Consider the following 19,263-nt stretch of genomic DNA (forward strand, 5'->3'; position numbering starts at 1 on the left):
GAAAGAGGTCAGGCCTCTGGCTTGCTTGCCTGTTCCATTATCTGCAGCCTTTAATGTCAGTGGTAAATTTCAGCAACCCAAACAAAGATAAACACAAGGCCCAGGGTCCCAGAGGTGACTGCGACTGTTCAGCATCATCCCCGTCAAACCAAGGGTGTCTATCTAATCAGCCATCTGATGAGGTCATCTCTGGGGAGCTCACTAACTGGGGTCGGGGCAGAGCTTAAAAAACTGTCCATACATGTCTTGGAGCACTAACGTGAAATACACACTATATAATTTGTAATACAAACTGAAGTCCTTATAAATCATAAATCTAATCCACACAGAACATTTTGTACAACAGCTTTACAGAATATAAAGTTTCAATCAATGAAAAATCTAAATGACGAACGAGACTCTTTATGACACCCATGTGTGAGTACTCAACCGTGTGAAAGCTTGTGAACACTAACTGTGACCTTCCTGCCCACACACATGCACACACACACCTGTCTCATGCATAAGTTTTACAAAGCTGAAAGTAACACAAACCTCAGATGACAGTTACAGATTGATGTGTTGTGCAGGACCTTTTATCAAATCATTATTTTTACTCTGGTTCTAAACTTTTACTACATCTAGAGTACATTATAATAATATATTGGCCTTGTAGGGTAGTAGTTTAAAGTAACAATAAGACCTGAGTAAGACTGGCTCAAACAGTGCCAGTGGGTTCACAAAAACTTGCCTCCTAATACATCCAGAAAACAGAAAAAAAAACATTCACTTACAGGTGGAAAATGGGTAGGTAGTCCAAGTTTGTTTTCTTGAAATGACTGCTTATGGTTTTGTACAGGTGTGCTTGATGAGAGTGATAAGACTCAACCATACAATGCATGTATGTGTGAAAGCTGCTGTCAACATTTGGTTTGGCTAAATGATCCTTTACAGAGGCACTGAATATTATTTGTTTCAATGTTATTATCAGGAACTGACACTGGCAGGCAAATCAAATCTAAAATCAGGCTAAAATCTATATCTCAGAAAATTTAAATCTAATTAGGTTATAGTAAAGTCAGGTCATCTGCATTTATATTTGTTATATATCTATTGTAACTACTGGTATAATTGTATTTATTTTTAACTTCGATAAACTAATTAATCTAAAAAAGATGTAAACAGATAGAGAATGAATAAAATATAAATTTAAATCTAAAATTGATGCACAATGCTTCTTACAGTGCTGTGCTGTAGTAATTTCAAAACAGGGTGTACCAACAAACCATTGAGTTCTAGGCACTTAAAATGATATGTAACCAGTGTAACTGCAGCATAAAAGAATGTAAAAGATTGCCCGTCAACTTACCAAAATACCTGCAGCTGTTTCAAAAAACCTATATTGCCGATACAATGGACTAAATGTATCCCACTCCTGCCCTGCCTTGTTTAATAATGCTTACAACATCATGGAAATGGACTTTGCAACAGGACTTTCAGGATACAGTGAAAAATGTATATGTCTACATGTATTTCTATTCTTTAACCCTCCCAGTGTCGAAATGAAATGCATGTGTTTGGGTTTGAACAACATCAGAATAACAAAAGGCCAAAAATATGAAACCTGCAGCTTTACACCATCCTGCCATTGGACCTAAATTCTAATTTTGTGAAGAGACTTATAAAAGCCTGGGGAGATCCTGACTGTTTACATTAGGCTTTACTGATGCATTTCATCCACAGTCTATTCACCAAGCTGTGTTACTACTGCATTTCCTGCCCTGCTGTGGTTCAAAGAAAGAAAGAAAAAGGAACTGGGTTCTCACCAACACGAACAGTAGGTTACTGCTGTTGTACAACATTACCATCTCTTGTCTTTGAGCTGTTAAAGACAGATGGGTAAAGAGACAGAGAAAACATATCTTTTGAATGTCATGCACCAGACAGCACTGCGAGGAACATTTCTAGGTCTTAGGATTCAGAGCCTAGAGCAGACTTTTTTTCTTACAGCTTGCACAGTACAAATCTCTCAGAAACAAGGGTGTCTGAGTGATCTGTCAAAAGCAAATGTCAATCTATTTTGTCATCCACACTCAGAGTTCTCGCTTGCAAAAGTCCCCGAGGGGAACTGAATCTCAGCCCACCACTTTCTTTCTCTCATCCTGCAGCCACATCGTCACCAAAGCCAGGGAGGAAGTGTCACATCAAGCCGCTATGCTTCTGACAAGGGTTTGTAGGGGGGGAAAAAAAAAACTATTTACACACACACACACACATACACACACACACACACACACACACGCGCGCAATGCCCTTGCAGCTTCCCATAAATATCCTCCAAAATGCAACTTTCCCCCCACAAGCCACAAAGCCTCTCTCCCTCTGCGTCTTCAGTCCTCCTGTCAGACAGGTGCCCACGCAGCTGCCCATCAGCATCCCTCAGCGTGGCCGCCTGTCTGTCCAATGACAACAAGCTCTGTCCTTCGCTCTCAGTTTATACAGTCAAATAATGCGGAGAGCCAATTATAGCCAATGTGTGTACTGTAACAAAAATAAATAGGGAAAGCTTTCACACTTGAGCACTTGTTTATCTATCACGCAAGGCGGTAAAATATTAGATACAGATATATAAGTTTCTCTCCTGCACGAAGCTGAAAAACAAAATCCAACATGAAAATAAGAAATTGTACTGCATATGCATCATGACGGTTGCAGCAGTAAGAGATTTCCCATTCGATAACCATAACCAAAATATCACAGTTTTACAGTATCACACCATTACACTAGAGATGCACCAATTGCAATATTCTTGACCGGTTCTTATTTTTTGTTAAAGTCTGACCTTCTGATTCAGAGCCTGAATCGGCGTATTTTTTTGTAAGAACTCAGGAACTATAATCAATATCATGCAGAAACATTTTAATATGGACGGGCATTGGAAATTCGCTAAGGCTATAAATGCTATGATGCTTTCTGTTGGATTGTTGTACAACCCACATGATCTGTATCTGTCCCTATTAAATAAACCAAAAAAAAAATATATATATATATTTTTTTTCTGTATTCTATGTTCGAAAATAAAAAACCAAATAAAGATAACACATTGTAAGCTATTTAAATGTCCAATTGTATATTAGCTCCATCTTTTCCCAGTGTATACTGGTATAACTGGGACTCTTATTTTGAAAGGGAAAAATGGAAGAAGTCTGTCTGTAATGTGCTGCAAATGATGTGAGTGCGTTAAAAACATGTTCACTGCTCTGGTTCAGACAATGGAAATAAAAACACTCTTCATAATCCTCGGCTACAATGTTTTATATTTCCAAAAGAAATCAGGTGCAAATAATCACAACACATCCTGTCATCATCTCGAGTAACATCCTTGTCTCTGCGTTCCTCCTACAGTCAAAAAAAAAGACAGGCAGCAGTGGATAAAGGAGAAAGCTGTCAGAGACACAACCGTAAATGACGGCAAAATGCAGTACAGACTCTCATATTGACCTAATTGTGAAAGCGCACCTATTTTGGTTAATTAAAACAAATATTTAGTTTATTTCTCTCAGTTAGGGCTGATATATCGGACACTGATCATTCTGTCGCAGGACATGGTGAAAAATGGCCTTATTCTAATTACTATTTTCAGTTACAATGTCCCATAACAGAATGAAAACAGAAGCTTATCATAATTTCACTAATCATTAAGTCACTATAACACTTAGATGGTTAAATTCCCTTGATAAGCAAATGTACACCGTGTGATAATCGCCAATTTTCATACCACAGTATACCTTCAAAATGGTATCACACATGCATCACACAATTGCAACCACATCTGCAGTATCTCATGTCTGCACCCACACATCCAGCAGACCACAGAGGAAAGTATGTGTGTGGCGGAGGGAGGGTTTCTGTATATAAGATGAAAAAGCACTAGAAACATTTAAATGTTTGCAATCACCAGCTGGCCTGTCCAGATAGCCTTCACATCCTGGTGCAGCGCAGTGTCAAAACCTAAATGCACAGAGGATGTGCTCCTGTAAATATTTTGATTCAGCTCCATCACGTAGTGTACACACAAACACACACACACACACATACACACACACACACAGCATGCTTGGACTTGCAACTTACAGTGCCCATGTGATTTAAAACTCCCACATTTATTTTTAGACTGAGTAGCGAGGAATACAAGCTTGGAGGAAAAAGGGGATTTGAGAATCAAATAAATAAAAAAAATTCCCAGTCGTAGACATAATGATAGGAAGTGTTGTGTTGAATTTTTTTATTTAAATCAAGCAGCTATTCAGGTCTCTGGTGAGGCTCTCATGCTTGCTTACACAAGCAAAAGCTTTCAGTGGCATCTGCAGCTGCATTCATGCTTTACAGGTACGCTGCAGGCTCTTCACACAGCTGCCTCTGGCAAAGTAGCTCTGACTCCAGGTGCGCCTTCCCTTCGACACTTCCTCAACACCACCCTCACTACTGCCAGTGTTGGCACCAGAGACACAAACACAGGGCCTGGTTGATGACCACCCTTAGATATACAGCAATCACCCTCTGCAACAGTCACTTTACACGTTTTTAAGGGCCACAAGTAGCTCTTTACACCATCTGATAGTTAATGCCACCATACCTCACCTATGCTTCCTATTAGTCCAATACCAACACCTCCTAAAAGCTGCCAGACAACCTCCCACTCAACCATCTCCCACATATACCACCTATCAAAAAACTGGCTTTATGTTTCCCTTTCTCTCTCAGCAGGTTTGTAGAGACCTACAGCCCTTTTTTCAACACTCCCATCTTTATTCTTTCAAATGGGATCAAAGACTAACTAGGATAATTCCTCCGAGCTCCAGGCTTTATCTCCTGAGCAGCGCTGAGTGACAAGAAGAAGCTATATTTTATCCCATGCTCTGTCACTGTTTTTCCCCATCTAGCATTGTACAGCTTGATTGTACTCTTATGAGTCACAGAACCGCACCTGCGCCCATGTGTTAAGTACTGACAAATAAAAGCCCAGCGTCCATTTACACAACAAAGAGATGTAACCCGCGAGGCAACCATTCTTTGCCTCCCTCCCTCTGTCTGACAAGACCTCAAATATATCACTTACTTAAGAGGAAGGCAGTGCACGTTCCTGCTGCTGCTGCCAGAGACTGCTTTTCTCCCTCACGCTCTGACAAACTTCTTTTCAAACACAAATCCAGAAACAAAACACATGCCAGCCTTTTATGTTCCGCGGCCTGTTCCATATTTGATTTCAGAGTAACAGCAGCAGAGGTGACGATTATCAAAGCTCTGAAAGGCAAATCCAGTCTCATACTCCTACCACTAAAAAAAAAAAACGAAAGAAGAAGAAAAAAAAAACTTTTATTGTTTAAGGAAAGAAAAGGGTCGGATTTTGGTAAACCAGTTGCTTCTTGTTAAAAAGAAAGGGGGGAAAAAAATCATTGTCTTGTACCAGTTCCTGGAATTTAAGGCAAGGCTTAATAAAACCTTTGCCAATCCACCAGGGCTTTAACAATGAACATCTGACTTACTGATTTATGCATATTAATGAACTCCAACACCCCCTGTCTAAGCGAATGCAAGCTGAGCTCCACACTTCTCTGCATCCTAATGGTTTCTGCTCCACCGGGATCATTACCAATAGAAATTTCAGATATTCTCTGCTATTAATCTCTGTCTGTCCTCCTGTTCGGCTACGTAATGACTAATTAAACATCAAAAGAGCAGAGCTGGGGATCCGCTCTGACAGCCTCTCTTTCTCCCAGGAGAGGCCGTGAGGAGGCTAGACTGTGACAGGGCAGCGCTGAAAATCAATCACCTCGAGGTGCACATGTGTACACGCGCAAATTCATGCATGTACACACACACACACACAAAACCGAAAAAAAAAAAAATGTGTGGAAATATGAACCCAATGGGGACATTTACATACAAATATTAAACAACAAGCATGTAAACAACAAACATTAAAAGAACTTTAAATTAACAGGCACTCCTGGTGTCACTGCTGAGCGAAGCAACAAAAACAACTGAATTCCCGCTGCTGATGTCAAGTGATGTGGTAGTGATGTCAAGAGCGCTCTTTGTGTGCAAGTGCTGAGAGGGAAGGCGTGTGTGTGTGTGTGTGTGTCTGCTTAAGTAAGCTCACTGTGAAATCTATTTATATGAGAGGTAGATGATCTTCCACTCACAGATGAAGGCAGGCCAGGAGGGACCTTGCGAACCTTTTTTGTTTGTAGAGGATCTGTGGAGAGATGAAAGCAGATCTCCTCATTCACAGGCAATAAAAAAAAAGAGGCAACTATGAATCTGCAGTAAACAAACTCGACAAACAAAACCCACTCTGTGGTTTTGTCCAGTATAAAGTAAAATGCGTGATTAAATTGTTTCAGATATAGTTGTTATCTACTGAATGTACATCATGCACTTTTAAACAGACGTTATTGTGCTGTTATATACCTTATAACATATATAAGGTATATAACAGCACAGACGTTACTGTGCTGTTATATACCTTATATATGTTATAGTCTAATATGATTGGGAGCATGACCAGTGATCCCCACCCCAAGCTGGAGTGTGATTATAGTGGTAAAATGTTGTCTGATCAAACAGTGGACAGAAGAGCGTCAGCTTTTTGAAAGCTTTTGACAGTTTGCTCAGATTGGTGCAATCTTTACCTCAACCTGACCGTGTATGTAATCACAAAGATTTACTACAACTTATTTGTGCAACATTGCAACTAATTTATAAGCGCAAGGCAGAAACCTAAAAAAAAATTACATTTGAATCAAACTGTATTCAGTTGGATTATGTTCTGATGATTTTTAATATTCATATGAACTACACAACCACTATTCTTTTTAGTTAAAATCATTGCGATGGCACTGACCGACAGGCAGAGGATCTGGTAGAGAACGTCTTCTAGGATTGGCTCCAGTGAAAGAGTATAATGGGGCAGCTGACTTCCCTGATGTAGTCACTGAACCGGGACTTGCCAACCCAATGTCAGGCCTTACAGTAGGCTGAAAGAGAAAACAAAGACACAAAAGCTTAAAACTAAAGGATAATACAACTAAAGGCTTTCTTTGCCAGATGTGTGTTTACTTATAATCGTACAGACGGACTGTAATTCCAATCCACATCAACTACATTTCTCATGTTGTCTCTGTTTACATAATGAAATCTGCATTTGCCAGTTTTGTCTTCAAGAAAAAGAAGCAGAAGAACTAAGCACATTTTGCTGTATACTGCAAATATCATAACATACAAACCGTTATAAACTATATTTAAAAATCTAATCAATGGATGTACAAATTGTTTTTAGAGTAACATAGGATGAAGTAGGTAATTTGTTACATGTAACTTCTGTTAATTCAATGCCAAATAAATAGACCTGTGAAAGCTCACCACATAATCCTATCATCAATATCTATTTGACCTCCACAAACCCAGCAAAGTGGGTTAAGAGGCCAATTAAGAGCTTGGGCTAATTAGAGTAATCTGCCGCAGACCAGTAGAGCAGGGATCATGTCAGGTTGTACAACTTAGAGCGATGTGTAGTAGTTGGCTTGAAAACTGGCCTCCCGTACCCCCTTTGAATCCCCTTAACAGGCTCAGGATTGACACATTATTCACTGAGACCTACAGCAGTTTTGTTGTTTGATTGAAAAATCTAACATGCATGCTGCTGACAATTTCAAAACGATAAATAAACTCCATGTGTAAAAAAATCTAAACAAAATCATGTATGAAAGGTACGATAAAAGAAATGAAGATTAATTCTCTCACTGAAAATGTAGGTCAAAAAAACGGTCAGAGACAACATGACACAAATGTAATCAAAAAACAGCATTCGGATGACACAACAGACCCACTTCTGCTGTTTCCTTTGTTCAATGATATTGGATCCCTGCAGCTACATTGGCTCTGGCCTCCTTTTCATTATTACAGCTATTCTAGGACGAACCACTAAGGACTCATGCAAATTTGGATGTGTGTGTCTATCTTTGTGAACACCTCTGAATTAGTTTAATTCAATTAAATTTGATTTATCCAATAATCAATTGGTGAGGACTCACAGGAAGGATACGGCAGTCATGCAAGAATCAGGAAATCTAATTAATTTCAAGCCACTAGACAGAGTTGTTGAAGCCTTTTCATCCTGCGATTGTACTCAAATCCTTATGAAGTGACACAAAGATTCAGAAACACAGATTGAAATGTTGACAAAATCCTCTGCAGCTCATGTGAATTGCATCTGAGCACTGACGGGTAGAACAACATCAGGAATCTCCTCAGAACCTCACAAGTCACACACCACATCAAGCAATTTGTGGGTGATGATGTACAGTAGTTGCCGCATGGCGAGCAGATCATGGGATCAATCTTCTCTTTCAATTATTTGGATCAACCAGTTGGAAAAAGATGCACTTGGAGGTATGCATATAGGGCTGAAAAGCAAGCTGTAAAGCAGTGAGTCTGCTGCCGTGAAACTCTTCCAGTGGTTATTGTTATTCATATGTTGTTATGATTGTTCCCTCCATACATTCTTTGCAGATTCTCTGTGGAAAGAGATTGATTTTTCCTGTCTATTAATCTCAGATCTCTGCAGCTGCAGATCTGCACACATTCCTCAACTCCTCTTCAAAATGTCTCAAATGGTATCCTCACTAAAAATGCTTTTTTTTTCTATCAATGAGGAACTTCTTTCTTAAATCTCTGATCTGTATCTGATCAAAAGTGCCCCAGTGTGATATGTTAGTGTAGTGCAATGTTGGAGGAGGCCAAGTTTCTTTCACACTAAACTGCATTTTCAAAACGTCATGTTTATCCTGAGAACTTCAGAAATCTATACCAGGTATTTTTAAAATGAGAGCGGCTCCATCTGTTCTGCAGAATCCTGGTCATTTTTAAGTTCAATAGTGGACACATACAGATATCTGAAGGACAGTGCCGAAGGGTTCCAGGATGCTTTTGGTTTCTAGGGTTACCCTTGTTAAGCCTTAGAAACTCTTAGGAAGAGTAATATTTCAAATATTTCTTAAATTAACAGGAAGCAGATGAAAGGAAGCAATAATGAGGTAGACTTAAATTAAAATTAAAATACCAATTAATTGACTCACAGTCCTGGTAGAAGCCTGACCGCTGTGTTATACTGAAGGGAAAAGAGGGATTTACAGTAATCCAACCTTGATTAAACAAAGGCATGGATTCCCTTTTTTTTAAATTAGTGGAAGAGAGGCAAAGTCTTATTTTAGCAATATTTAAAAGTTGTCTAAAACCTGACTAATCAACACTTCTTACCTAAGAGTCAAAACTCAGTGGTTAATTTAAGTTTTTCCGTTTATTTATAACAAAAGGTTAATGTGGCAGGAGGAGTGTAATATCAGTATTGGTATCATTGGTATTGGTGAATACAGAAGGTAATTCAGCACTGCTTTGATAGAAACCTTCAAAGTGCATTGAACTCAACATCGTATGAGAGTCTCACCTGGCAGCCAGATGCTCCAGGATCCCTCCCGTAGCCAACAAATGAAGCCCTCTCTGATTTACCTGGAAAAACACATAAAGAACAGTTATAACAATTGTTTCCTTTTATGAAACTTAAGTACATTACTGGATTTACACTGAATAACAGACTACATACAGTGTCCAGAGTGATTTATTCTGCAGTGTTTGGAGCTAGATGAACACTTAATTGGCTGCTTCTTAACTTTAATTACAATAATTGTAATAATATGTCACTGTGCCCATTTGTGTCTGAATCATTTATTACCTAGCCAACTCAGTTAGTTATGATTAAACAGTTTGCAACATTTAGAAGGGTATGTCTTCACATTAATACCTAATAAGCTACAGTGCAATTTCCCTTTTTTGATACTGTAGTCACAATACAATTCAATTATGTCACACATTATCAATAACACTCAACAATTAAATGGCATTAGTTGTAAACCAGAAAAAACTATCATGCATTTTCAGCTAAATAAACTTGTTCAAATGTTTCTCTTTTTAGACAACTTAAATGTAAAGATTACATAAGTTTAATGCTGTAGTAGACTGGTATGTACAAGTAATAACACAAACATACACAGAAATGCCCAAATCTTTGTAAGATGGACTAAGCAGCTCAGCTGTAGTTGTTTTCTTTCACTTTTATCCAAACTCTATTTGGATATTAATGAACGATACCGTACTGATGTAGGCAGGAAGCAGCAGAGAAAGAAGGAAGGAAGGAAGGAAAGAGGGAGGGATGGGATCAGAGGATGGATTGATAACTGACTGACATTCATTTGTTATTTTTCATTGTCTTACAGTAAACTGTTCAGCCTAGATGAGCTTTTAATACAATTCAGTCAAACCAAATTAATTCGGGTTTCCATCATTGCATTTGATAGAATTTGGGCTCCTTTGGGTCCTGTTAATGTGCTATGGTACTTCTAAACACACCAAACTACTCAATAATATACAGCAGTTTACAACCTTTTAGACATTTTTTGTAGATTTGTGTGATGTAGCAGAAAGATTCCTCACTGTGCCGAAGCAAAAAATAAAACTCCTGCTCTTCTGTAAAACAGTGTAATATGCCACAAAGTTTTCCTTATACAAACTGTTTTCAGTGGATTAATTACAGATTTGGTGATTGTTAGCAAGTCCTTCTATCAGTGTCATATTCAGGGTGCAAATCTCAAAGAAATGCTCCCAGGCAGCTGTCAGGGGAAAAAAAAACCTTACAGTTCACAACACACATGAATCACACACATCACAATATCCACACTCAGCAGTTTTACTCCCCAGGAAAAACAAACAAACAAACAAATGAGAGCTCCTGGGGGAGAATGATGAATAACTTTAACAGCATCGTACATTACTTTTTGTCAGACTTCCAAACATTACGGGCGCAGACACAAGTGTTGGAACTAAATTCTGTTTACTCTGGGGAAAAGGTAAATATTTTTTTGTGACTTAAAAACCTGCATAGCCTGGATCTTTTCTTACACAATGACTGATCTGAACATTGCTTTCACAAGCGCAGGTGAACAGAGGCACATCTAAGAGAATTCACTTGTGCTTATCTGAGCAGTCCTGCAGGAGACAGTTGTTCTGCATCCGTGCAGACTGTCTCCAGAGACTGAGGGAGCTGAGGAAATCAGGAATGATGATTTAAATGGCAAAGCTGTTTCTTTTGTAACAATAATGCGATACAGTTCTGTGCCATCGCTCTTGCAAAAGGAAATAGGATTAAGTTGTCGGTTACCACCAACGTTCCCTATCATGGCAGGATGATGAAACATCTCCTTTGTAGAGAGAATTTCTTTATTTCCGGTCTAATATCTAAAGGCTGTTTAGTAAAATTCATTTTCACTCCTAAAAGAAAAGGTCTGATGGTCAAGTGCAAGAGTTAAATATTCATTAGCAGCATGTGTTTTATCACACAGGCACTGTCTTATGTAAATAATTGATGGTCACTGAGCAGACGGATGTGTGTGTGAAAACAATGTCTCAGTCCACATTGTGGCGCAAGGAGGAGCAACATGGCAACAAAAAGTCCAATCCAATCCAAAAAGTGTGGATCCTGGCAAAAGGAAGAGTTGGGGTCTACAGAGACACTCTGGATCCTGTGCTCCATCAACAGTGTAGCCTCAATTTAGAAAGCAGTATAAGCAAGGAATCATAAGGCAATACACTGTGCATAAACATTTACTGCATTTGTAAACATTGAAAACCTGCCATTTTTTCTTGCCAAAGCGCCTACAAGGACACTCCTTGTTCATAACACAAATGTATCTTATTTATTTTTTTCACCTTAATTTTGCCATGAAGTCCCATTCAGATCTCTTTAACAAAAGAAACCTAGCCAAGGTAGCAGCCATACAAAATCACAACATTAAACCCAGTAAAATGCGACATATAAAACATAAAGAACAGCTATTTAAACACAGTGGCCTCCTTCAAATTACATGCCTCCTTCACTACATTCCTAATGATGCCCTTAGATTCATCAATGGATATCAGTTTGTCTAATTGTAGGTCATTTTGCTTTTCTTCCATGACCAAAGTACATACAGTAGTATGCAGTTCCCCCTAAATCTCTCAAAACCTGCATGCATTAAAAAGCAACTACTTGGCCACACATTTGACGATATTACATAACATAATCGCTGCCATGTGCAAATTTAAACAGTTTTTCCTGTAAAAACACTAGTCTCTGTATCAGTACACTAATGGATGCAACGTCAGAGCTTTGAATCAGTCTATAATTCAGTCTAAACCCTTTCTTTTCCGTGACCCACTGGCAGCAGTTAAATGTAATAAAATCAAATTTATAGTCTTTGAAGTACCGACTGTACCATGTTCTTTTTTCTACCAGGAATTGGTCTGGATTTGCTAAATCCGAGAGAGCTTCTGTCTGTCATTCAAAATTTGACAGACAGAATTGGTTCAGGCAGAAATACACCACATTTTCGAATTATAATAGCAAGGAGCACTAGCTGAAGTTCCATCTGTCCATGCAGCACACTTAAAGAATAGATTAATACCACTGTATTAAAATAATATGAAAGAAGCTGTCTGAAACATTTGAATGAAGTTGATAACATTAGCAGAGATCAAGGTAAGGATTGGAAATATGGGTTAATTTCAGTCAATACTGATAACAGATAACTACCTTCTTCTCACAGCTGATCTCAGTAAGATAACCAACAGTTTCACATCTTTATGTTTTAAAAATACCTTTTTTAAGCTGTGGGTGAGAAAATATGAGTGATTTAAAAGTGGCACTATGCAGTTTTGGAGAAGAGCTTGAAACATTATAATTACAATTTACAATTACAATATTATTTAAAAGATGAATGAGGTAATTATATAAACTCAGAAATATTACTTTTTTCCATAAGATAAACAAGCTCTTCTCAGAGGAAAATATGGTACCCAGAACACTGTTTGAAGCTAGAAAGGTCATTTTCCATGTGTTTAATGATGAATCGCAAACAAACTTTTAGGGTGCAACCGCCACCAGCTGTCAGAGTTTGTACATGTATTTCTTAAGTCAATGAAAGCAAATTTGGCTTCATATTATTTACTGGGGACAATTTCCCTGGTACTGATCAAAAGTCGATAATTTCAGTTTTCTAATATAATAATACCGATCACAGTTTATCGGGTCTGTAATATATCGTGTATCCCTCGAAGTATCCAGCCACAGGATAAAATCCTGTCATTGCAAACAGCACCCATATTTCTCTGATAAACTACAGCCAGCTGAAGCACCTGTGAGACCACTAGATATGGCAGCCCCCCCATTCAGTGGTTGCTTCCTTCCCCGCCCCCCATGACCTGAATCAGCCAGGAAGAAGAGATGGAGGCAGCCGTGCTCAAGGGACCGGCCACGTGGCAGCAGCATACTTGGGGATTAGCTTCAGCACAATGTCCAGAGGTCATGGATGAGCAGGTCTCTTAATTTGTTTAGACTGTCCTGACGAAGATGAAGCAGCTTTGACCACTGACAGAGCTGTGATATGTATGGCTTGATTAGTAACTAGTCTGCCCTTCTACTCTACTCCATCCTCTTCTGAAGGTCCTGAAACAACGTCCTAAAACAATGTCCTTAAAACAACCAGTAGTATTTTTTCTAATGATCAATTCTGGTGCTGACAGCTTATTTCATTTGTGCAACAGCGACATAGTTTAAAGCCCAGTGTAGCTTTTAAAAATCTGCAATGAAGCAACAACCGGAAAACAACCCCCACTTAAACAAAACTCAGTAAAATTCACATTTTGCAACTCTGGGCTGTGGCAACTGAGATTTTCACGAGAATGCATATTTATGATGCAGAAGTAAAGTAGAACAAAGTGATATATCAAGTGGAACATATTGCTGGGTTGGCCAGTTCTAAAGCCAGGAGCCTAAATTAGCTGAATAAAATATACCTTTACAATGCAGTGACACAATCTCCTGTCTGACGCACACACATTGTAACTCATTGTGAGGAAAACAGGCCACTGTAATTATCTGTATTTCCTGACAAAGAAGCAAAACAAGTTATTCAACAACGTTTCAACTGACGTTGCCTGATTTCAGTATTTAAGTTTGAAGGACTTGCTAGAAATCAAAATCAGTTCAAAACACATGAAGAAGAATAAATCAATTTCATGCATTACAGGCTTTTATTGCTAATGCTTTGTTTTTCCTCCTCGTAGCAGGCGTGTGCGATCACAGCCTCACAACAAGAGCAACACTATTATTGTTGTTATTATTTTTTCAAGTCGGCCCATTTGTTCTGAGCAGGGCTGCAGCGGACTAGTGTTTTTTTCTTTTTGTGTCACAGGCCTACTAATGAGTATAAAGTGTAGTGATTGATACGAAGCAAAAGTCATTATCCGCGTTGTAAAGTAAAGTAGTAAAGTGGCTTAATAACAGCAATCACCATCAATAATATGAATGTAAGTATGCAGAGTACCATCACACCGTATATCCCCTATGCAATTAAAAATCAATCTTGTGAAGAAAAAAAAAATTCCATCAATTCTGATTAAAATATTCTGTGAAGCTGCTTATTAGCATATCACGCAGATGTGTGAAGGTACAATTTTGACTGCGAAAAATAATCTATATACACAGACTGAGTCCTGGCAGAGAGATTAATAAAGGAGAAAATGTAAAGAAAGATGCTAATTTTTCCACAGAGATAAACAAATTGTCCATGTTTTACATCTCTTATCGACTGAGCTAACACTGCTCATTAGCTGTTTCTGAGAGTCAAAACCTACATGCAGCCATGTAACCAACTGTAATAAGGATAAGCCAACATGTTAAACCAAAAAATAAAAAAATCCAAGTGTTAAGCTCTATCACACAATGCATTTCCATGTAAAAATGTAATTATGAGACCGATGTATTCACCTTATTCAAGTTGATAAACTGCAATTCTTTGGCAGAAAAATATGCATTTGGGTCTTCTTGTCTGAATCTGTTATTACATTTACACATTCTAATATGTGCACCACAGTATCTCACTGTAACAGGCAGATTGTCGCAGTTGAGTTGAAGCAACTATCGCAAAGTCAATCCAGGCATCAAGCAGTGCTGTAATTGTGGAACTCAAGGACTTGAGTGAAGTCACTCCAGTGTTGATAAGGTCAAGGTTTTGTCAGGAAAGAAAAGCATCATCTCAATGAAGCAGCGTCCTTAATAATTCGCCTATACCTGGCAAAGGCTTTGGCCATCACATGATGCCACTACAGCACCACCACGGTGAGCAGCAGGGAGGGTGACATCTGAGTGATGAGCTGTGCCCAGTTTTTGCTAAATTTAGCACTTTGTGTTGGACTTCAGTTATTGTTTAGCCAGATTCAAGAATGTCAAGCTTTCGCTCTTTCATTGGTTTTGCAAACTCCAGGCAGCTGTCACGTGACTCTTATCATGAGGGGCTTACTTCTACCCATTCTGCCATACAGACCAAATTTTATCCACTGATATCTTATTCTTCAAGTTATTTTTATTGCAACCACTAAAATGCGTCTTTTTTTGCCTGCAAGCGACACTAATTTCTGTTGCTGGACACATTTAAGCTATACAGCATGGAGATTAGATGCTCGGCTCAAAGAGACTTCTAAAGATTTATTTGCACTGGTACACTTTCACTTTCCTCACCTAGATATTCTCCAATACAGCATGTGCTTATTACCATCTACTTCACAGATATGAGCGTGTGTCTTGAACTGCACCAAATTCAACATGCCACATGCTTTATCCTGCAGCAGTATAAAATATGAGTGGTACCTTGAAAGCGATATTTTGTTTAGTTTGTTACATTTCTTAAACAGCAATATGCAACCAAAACACCCCACACACACATTCAACAAGCACCTAGAAAGCACCAGAATACCTGTTAAGTTTCAGTTATTATTCACTCAGGTGTTAGCAACCGTTTTTTACTAGATGCATCAAACTTTGTTAATGACCACTTATATTCTATGTAAATACAGTGTTTACAAATTGACACTACAAAGCAGTCATTTCATTCAGAATTCATGAGTTAGAAACTGTAGACCTTCGTCAGTATATTGGACTGTGTATACAACATATAGTGAAGAGTTCAATATTTAACTGCAATAGCCAAACAACTCAAATAAGATAACTAATGTCTAGTAACAGTAACAGTAACAATAATAGTAACTAATAAGCAGAAAACAGATCAATCTCAATTAAATTTTGACTTGAAATAATTAGAAAATGCAGTTTGTGTTATGTAAGTTCAACCTCCAAGCTAGTGAAGTGAACAAATGACATTAGGTGCTAAAATCCCACAGAGGGAAAGGACAGGAAGGAAATGCTGGCCAGCCATTCACATTGCGCCTCCTTTATTGATCACAGGGCTGCAGTACAGTGCGGCGCGGCACTGTGGCGAGACCCTTGCTTTGATAATTTGAGAGGTAGTGACCTAAGCGTCTCCAGGGATCAATTCTAAACCCCTCGCCACAAAAACAGCCAATTAGTGAGCGTGCTTCACTGCCTCTCAGATGCATTCCAAGGACCTCTTTTTTTCCATCCTTTCTACCAAGGAAAGCCAAGACCGTGAAAACAAACACATAATGCAGGATGACGAAATGCTGTTAATGTAGAAACAAAATTAACTGATCACACGCCAGCTCACTGGGTTCGTTTTCTTGTCTGTGCACACATGTTTGCTGTTGGTGTCGGTGTGTCTGTGCTCATGTTCCCATGTGATGACTTTCATGGCACCAAACCACAAAACATTAATCCTTTAGTTAATAGACCATTTCTTCATGTCGGAACTAGGCCTGTCATGATTCATGATGACATCATGACGATCGCTGTCAAAAGAATTCACGCTTACAATATTATTGTGATATCTACAGAAAAAAAAGCTCTGTCAAATTAACTCTCTTTAACTTTGTTTGTTGTGTGTTTTCTCTCAAAAAAGAACATTTTCTACTAAGTTCCTGTTTTATGGTGGTTGGCAACCAGCGTTTAGATGCATTACTGCCACCTACCCAAAAAGCAAGAACCGAAAGAAACATAAATTATTTAAGAGGCGGTGTATTATTTACATTATATTATCATATGTGTGCTATAAGTATGATCAATATTTCATGTAAAAATATCTCAATCATCGTCAATATCGGCATATCATGATAGCCTCAGTCAGAGCACTATCACAGCTAATTCATTCATGATTTCCACTTTTTGTTCTTGTGTTGATTACCATGATAAGGAGCAAAATACAAGGACCTGATTCTGTGATGATAAAATCATAAACTGACAATAGGGTACTCTACCAAATATAAAATCTTATATCTGATCTCTCTGAACACCTTGGAGGTAAAGTAAGACAGTCTCTGAGGTTACTTATAAATTCTTCTGGCAACAAGAGACAACACAAGGACATATCAGATGTACACTTACTTACTCTTCACCCATGCAGCCTCCTTTTTTTTCCTTTTTACAAAGGTTTATGTATATCCATCCTGTCAAAGCTATTTCATGTTTTGAACAGGTTATGTCTGACAGAAAATAAAAGCTGCCTGGGTTGGAGGTTAGGTAAGTTTCGATGAGGAAACAGAGAGAGGAGGTATTGTACCAAACCAGCTTCTTCCCTGGCTGGAGATGATGTATACAGATCAGCATCAGGACCAACAGTAGGATGGAGACACAAGATTGAGGCACAATACACTGAGGAAACATGTCGCCCTCGCCCTGAGCTCAACATCAATTTCTGCGAACAGCCTTGTCAGCAGTGACATTATTCAAAACAGCAAGAGCAAATGTTAATGAGTTCTTATTTGCATATTTATTTTTTTCTTTGTTGAAATGTCACTGATTATTACGTACTATGATGATAAATGCATCTGCTCATGCAGCCTGATGTGTAATTAGCCATTAGGTGGAATGAATAGATCAATTAAATGAGAGGGACCAGGATTAAGAGGAATCAAACCAGGAGGAATACAGGAACGAAGAAACAAAATAACACATTAGGATTGAGATGATGAAAAGCTCACCACCATTGCTTTTTGATTAGGCTAGAAATATGTAAAGGGTTACTAATCAAGAAAAGGTGTCGAAATTCTGAGCTAGATCAAAGATATCCCTCATTTTACTGCACATTCTTCAGGCCTGAAGTATGACTTTGTAAATCAGGAGCTGGTGCCCTTCGCACTAGCTTAACAGTTTATTTTCTCCTAAAATCCATCTCTGTGAGAAGGAGATGTGGATTTCCTGATTGTATTTATCCCCTCCCAGGATAATCAGGTGCCGTGCCTCGGTCTTTTTGAATTTTCTCTAACTCAGTAAAAAGGAGAAAGGGGGGGCGGTGTAAAGGGGAAAATGTTTTCGCTTGGCCTTTGCCTTTTTCCGAGCCCGGCTATTCTCCTGCCAGTGCTTGTTATTCAGGAACGAGGAAAAAAATGCATTACTGCGGACCAGATGGGAACATTCCACATGACCAAACCAATCAATCACCTTGGTGGGACGCAGGTGTGACACAGCCGTGCAGCAACACACCATTTCACAGTCTATCAGGCACAAACACATGGTCACCAATCAATGGCACCCCGAGGACCCATGAGGAGGGGTGCTTCTCCGCAGCCTCACTGGTTCATGGCTGATGACTTCATAATCACACATCTATTCTCTCAGAGGAGAGAAGCGATGAGCTCCCTAATAACGTCTCCCACCATGTGAACACCAACACTGTAATGGATGCTGCTTCGGTAGGGACGCTAACATGCTCCCCCTCCTGTATCATGTGAGCTCACAACCATCATTCCTGTCAGCCTGAAAGAGGGAGAGGGCAGTCCAGGGGAAACAAGAGCACATTTAACAAGCTGGAGAAATATCCCCCAGTTGGATATGAGAATCAAGTCAGTGTGCGACATCAAAGTGCAAGTCAATGTTCGACATTAGACGCCAAACAACTGTTGAACAACAAGACAACAGAGAGCCGAGGTGAAGGACAAGGAAGGATACACACATGGTTTAGGAATGCTGATCCAGCTCTAAGCACTGTGGGCATATTTCCTTACACAGAAAACCCCTGCAAACACTGAGCGGTCTACACTTTAAGAACACAAGCCTGCACGAAATAAAACATCAAAACAGCCTGAAGGGGAGAAATCTTTTGATGAGCGCTCTCTGTGGGGGATGGCATTGTGTGTGAGCAAAAACTGTAGCAGCCATTTAAAAGAGTTTTGTTGATTTTAAGTTCCCACCCCCGTATTCCTGGCAGTCAAGAAAAAAGTCTC

At 39.0% G+C, this 19,263-nt stretch overlaps 1 protein-coding gene across 9 annotated transcripts in view; it reads right to left on the reverse strand.

Moving 5' to 3' along the window:
* tcf12 (transcription factor 12) overlaps positions 1-19,263 on the reverse strand; it is an 82,821-nt gene that overhangs the window by 31,262 nt on the left and 32,296 nt on the right. For all 9 annotated transcript variants that reach the window (XM_030413479.1, XM_030413474.1, XM_030413472.1 and 6 more), the window contains exons 6-8: positions 9,488-9,549; positions 6,887-7,019; positions 6,186-6,238 (exon numbers count right to left, since the gene is read on the reverse strand). In XM_030413479.1, coding sequence (XP_030269339.1) covers positions 6,186-6,238; positions 6,887-7,019; positions 9,488-9,549 — 248 coding nt within the window. The remainder of the gene's footprint in view (positions 1-6,185; positions 6,239-6,886; positions 7,020-9,487; positions 9,550-19,263) is intronic.

This window comes from Sparus aurata, chromosome 4, assembly GCF_900880675.1.
Source record: "Sparus aurata chromosome 4, fSpaAur1.1, whole genome shotgun sequence".
Taxonomy (NCBI): Eukaryota; Metazoa; Chordata; class Actinopteri; order Spariformes; family Sparidae; genus Sparus; species Sparus aurata.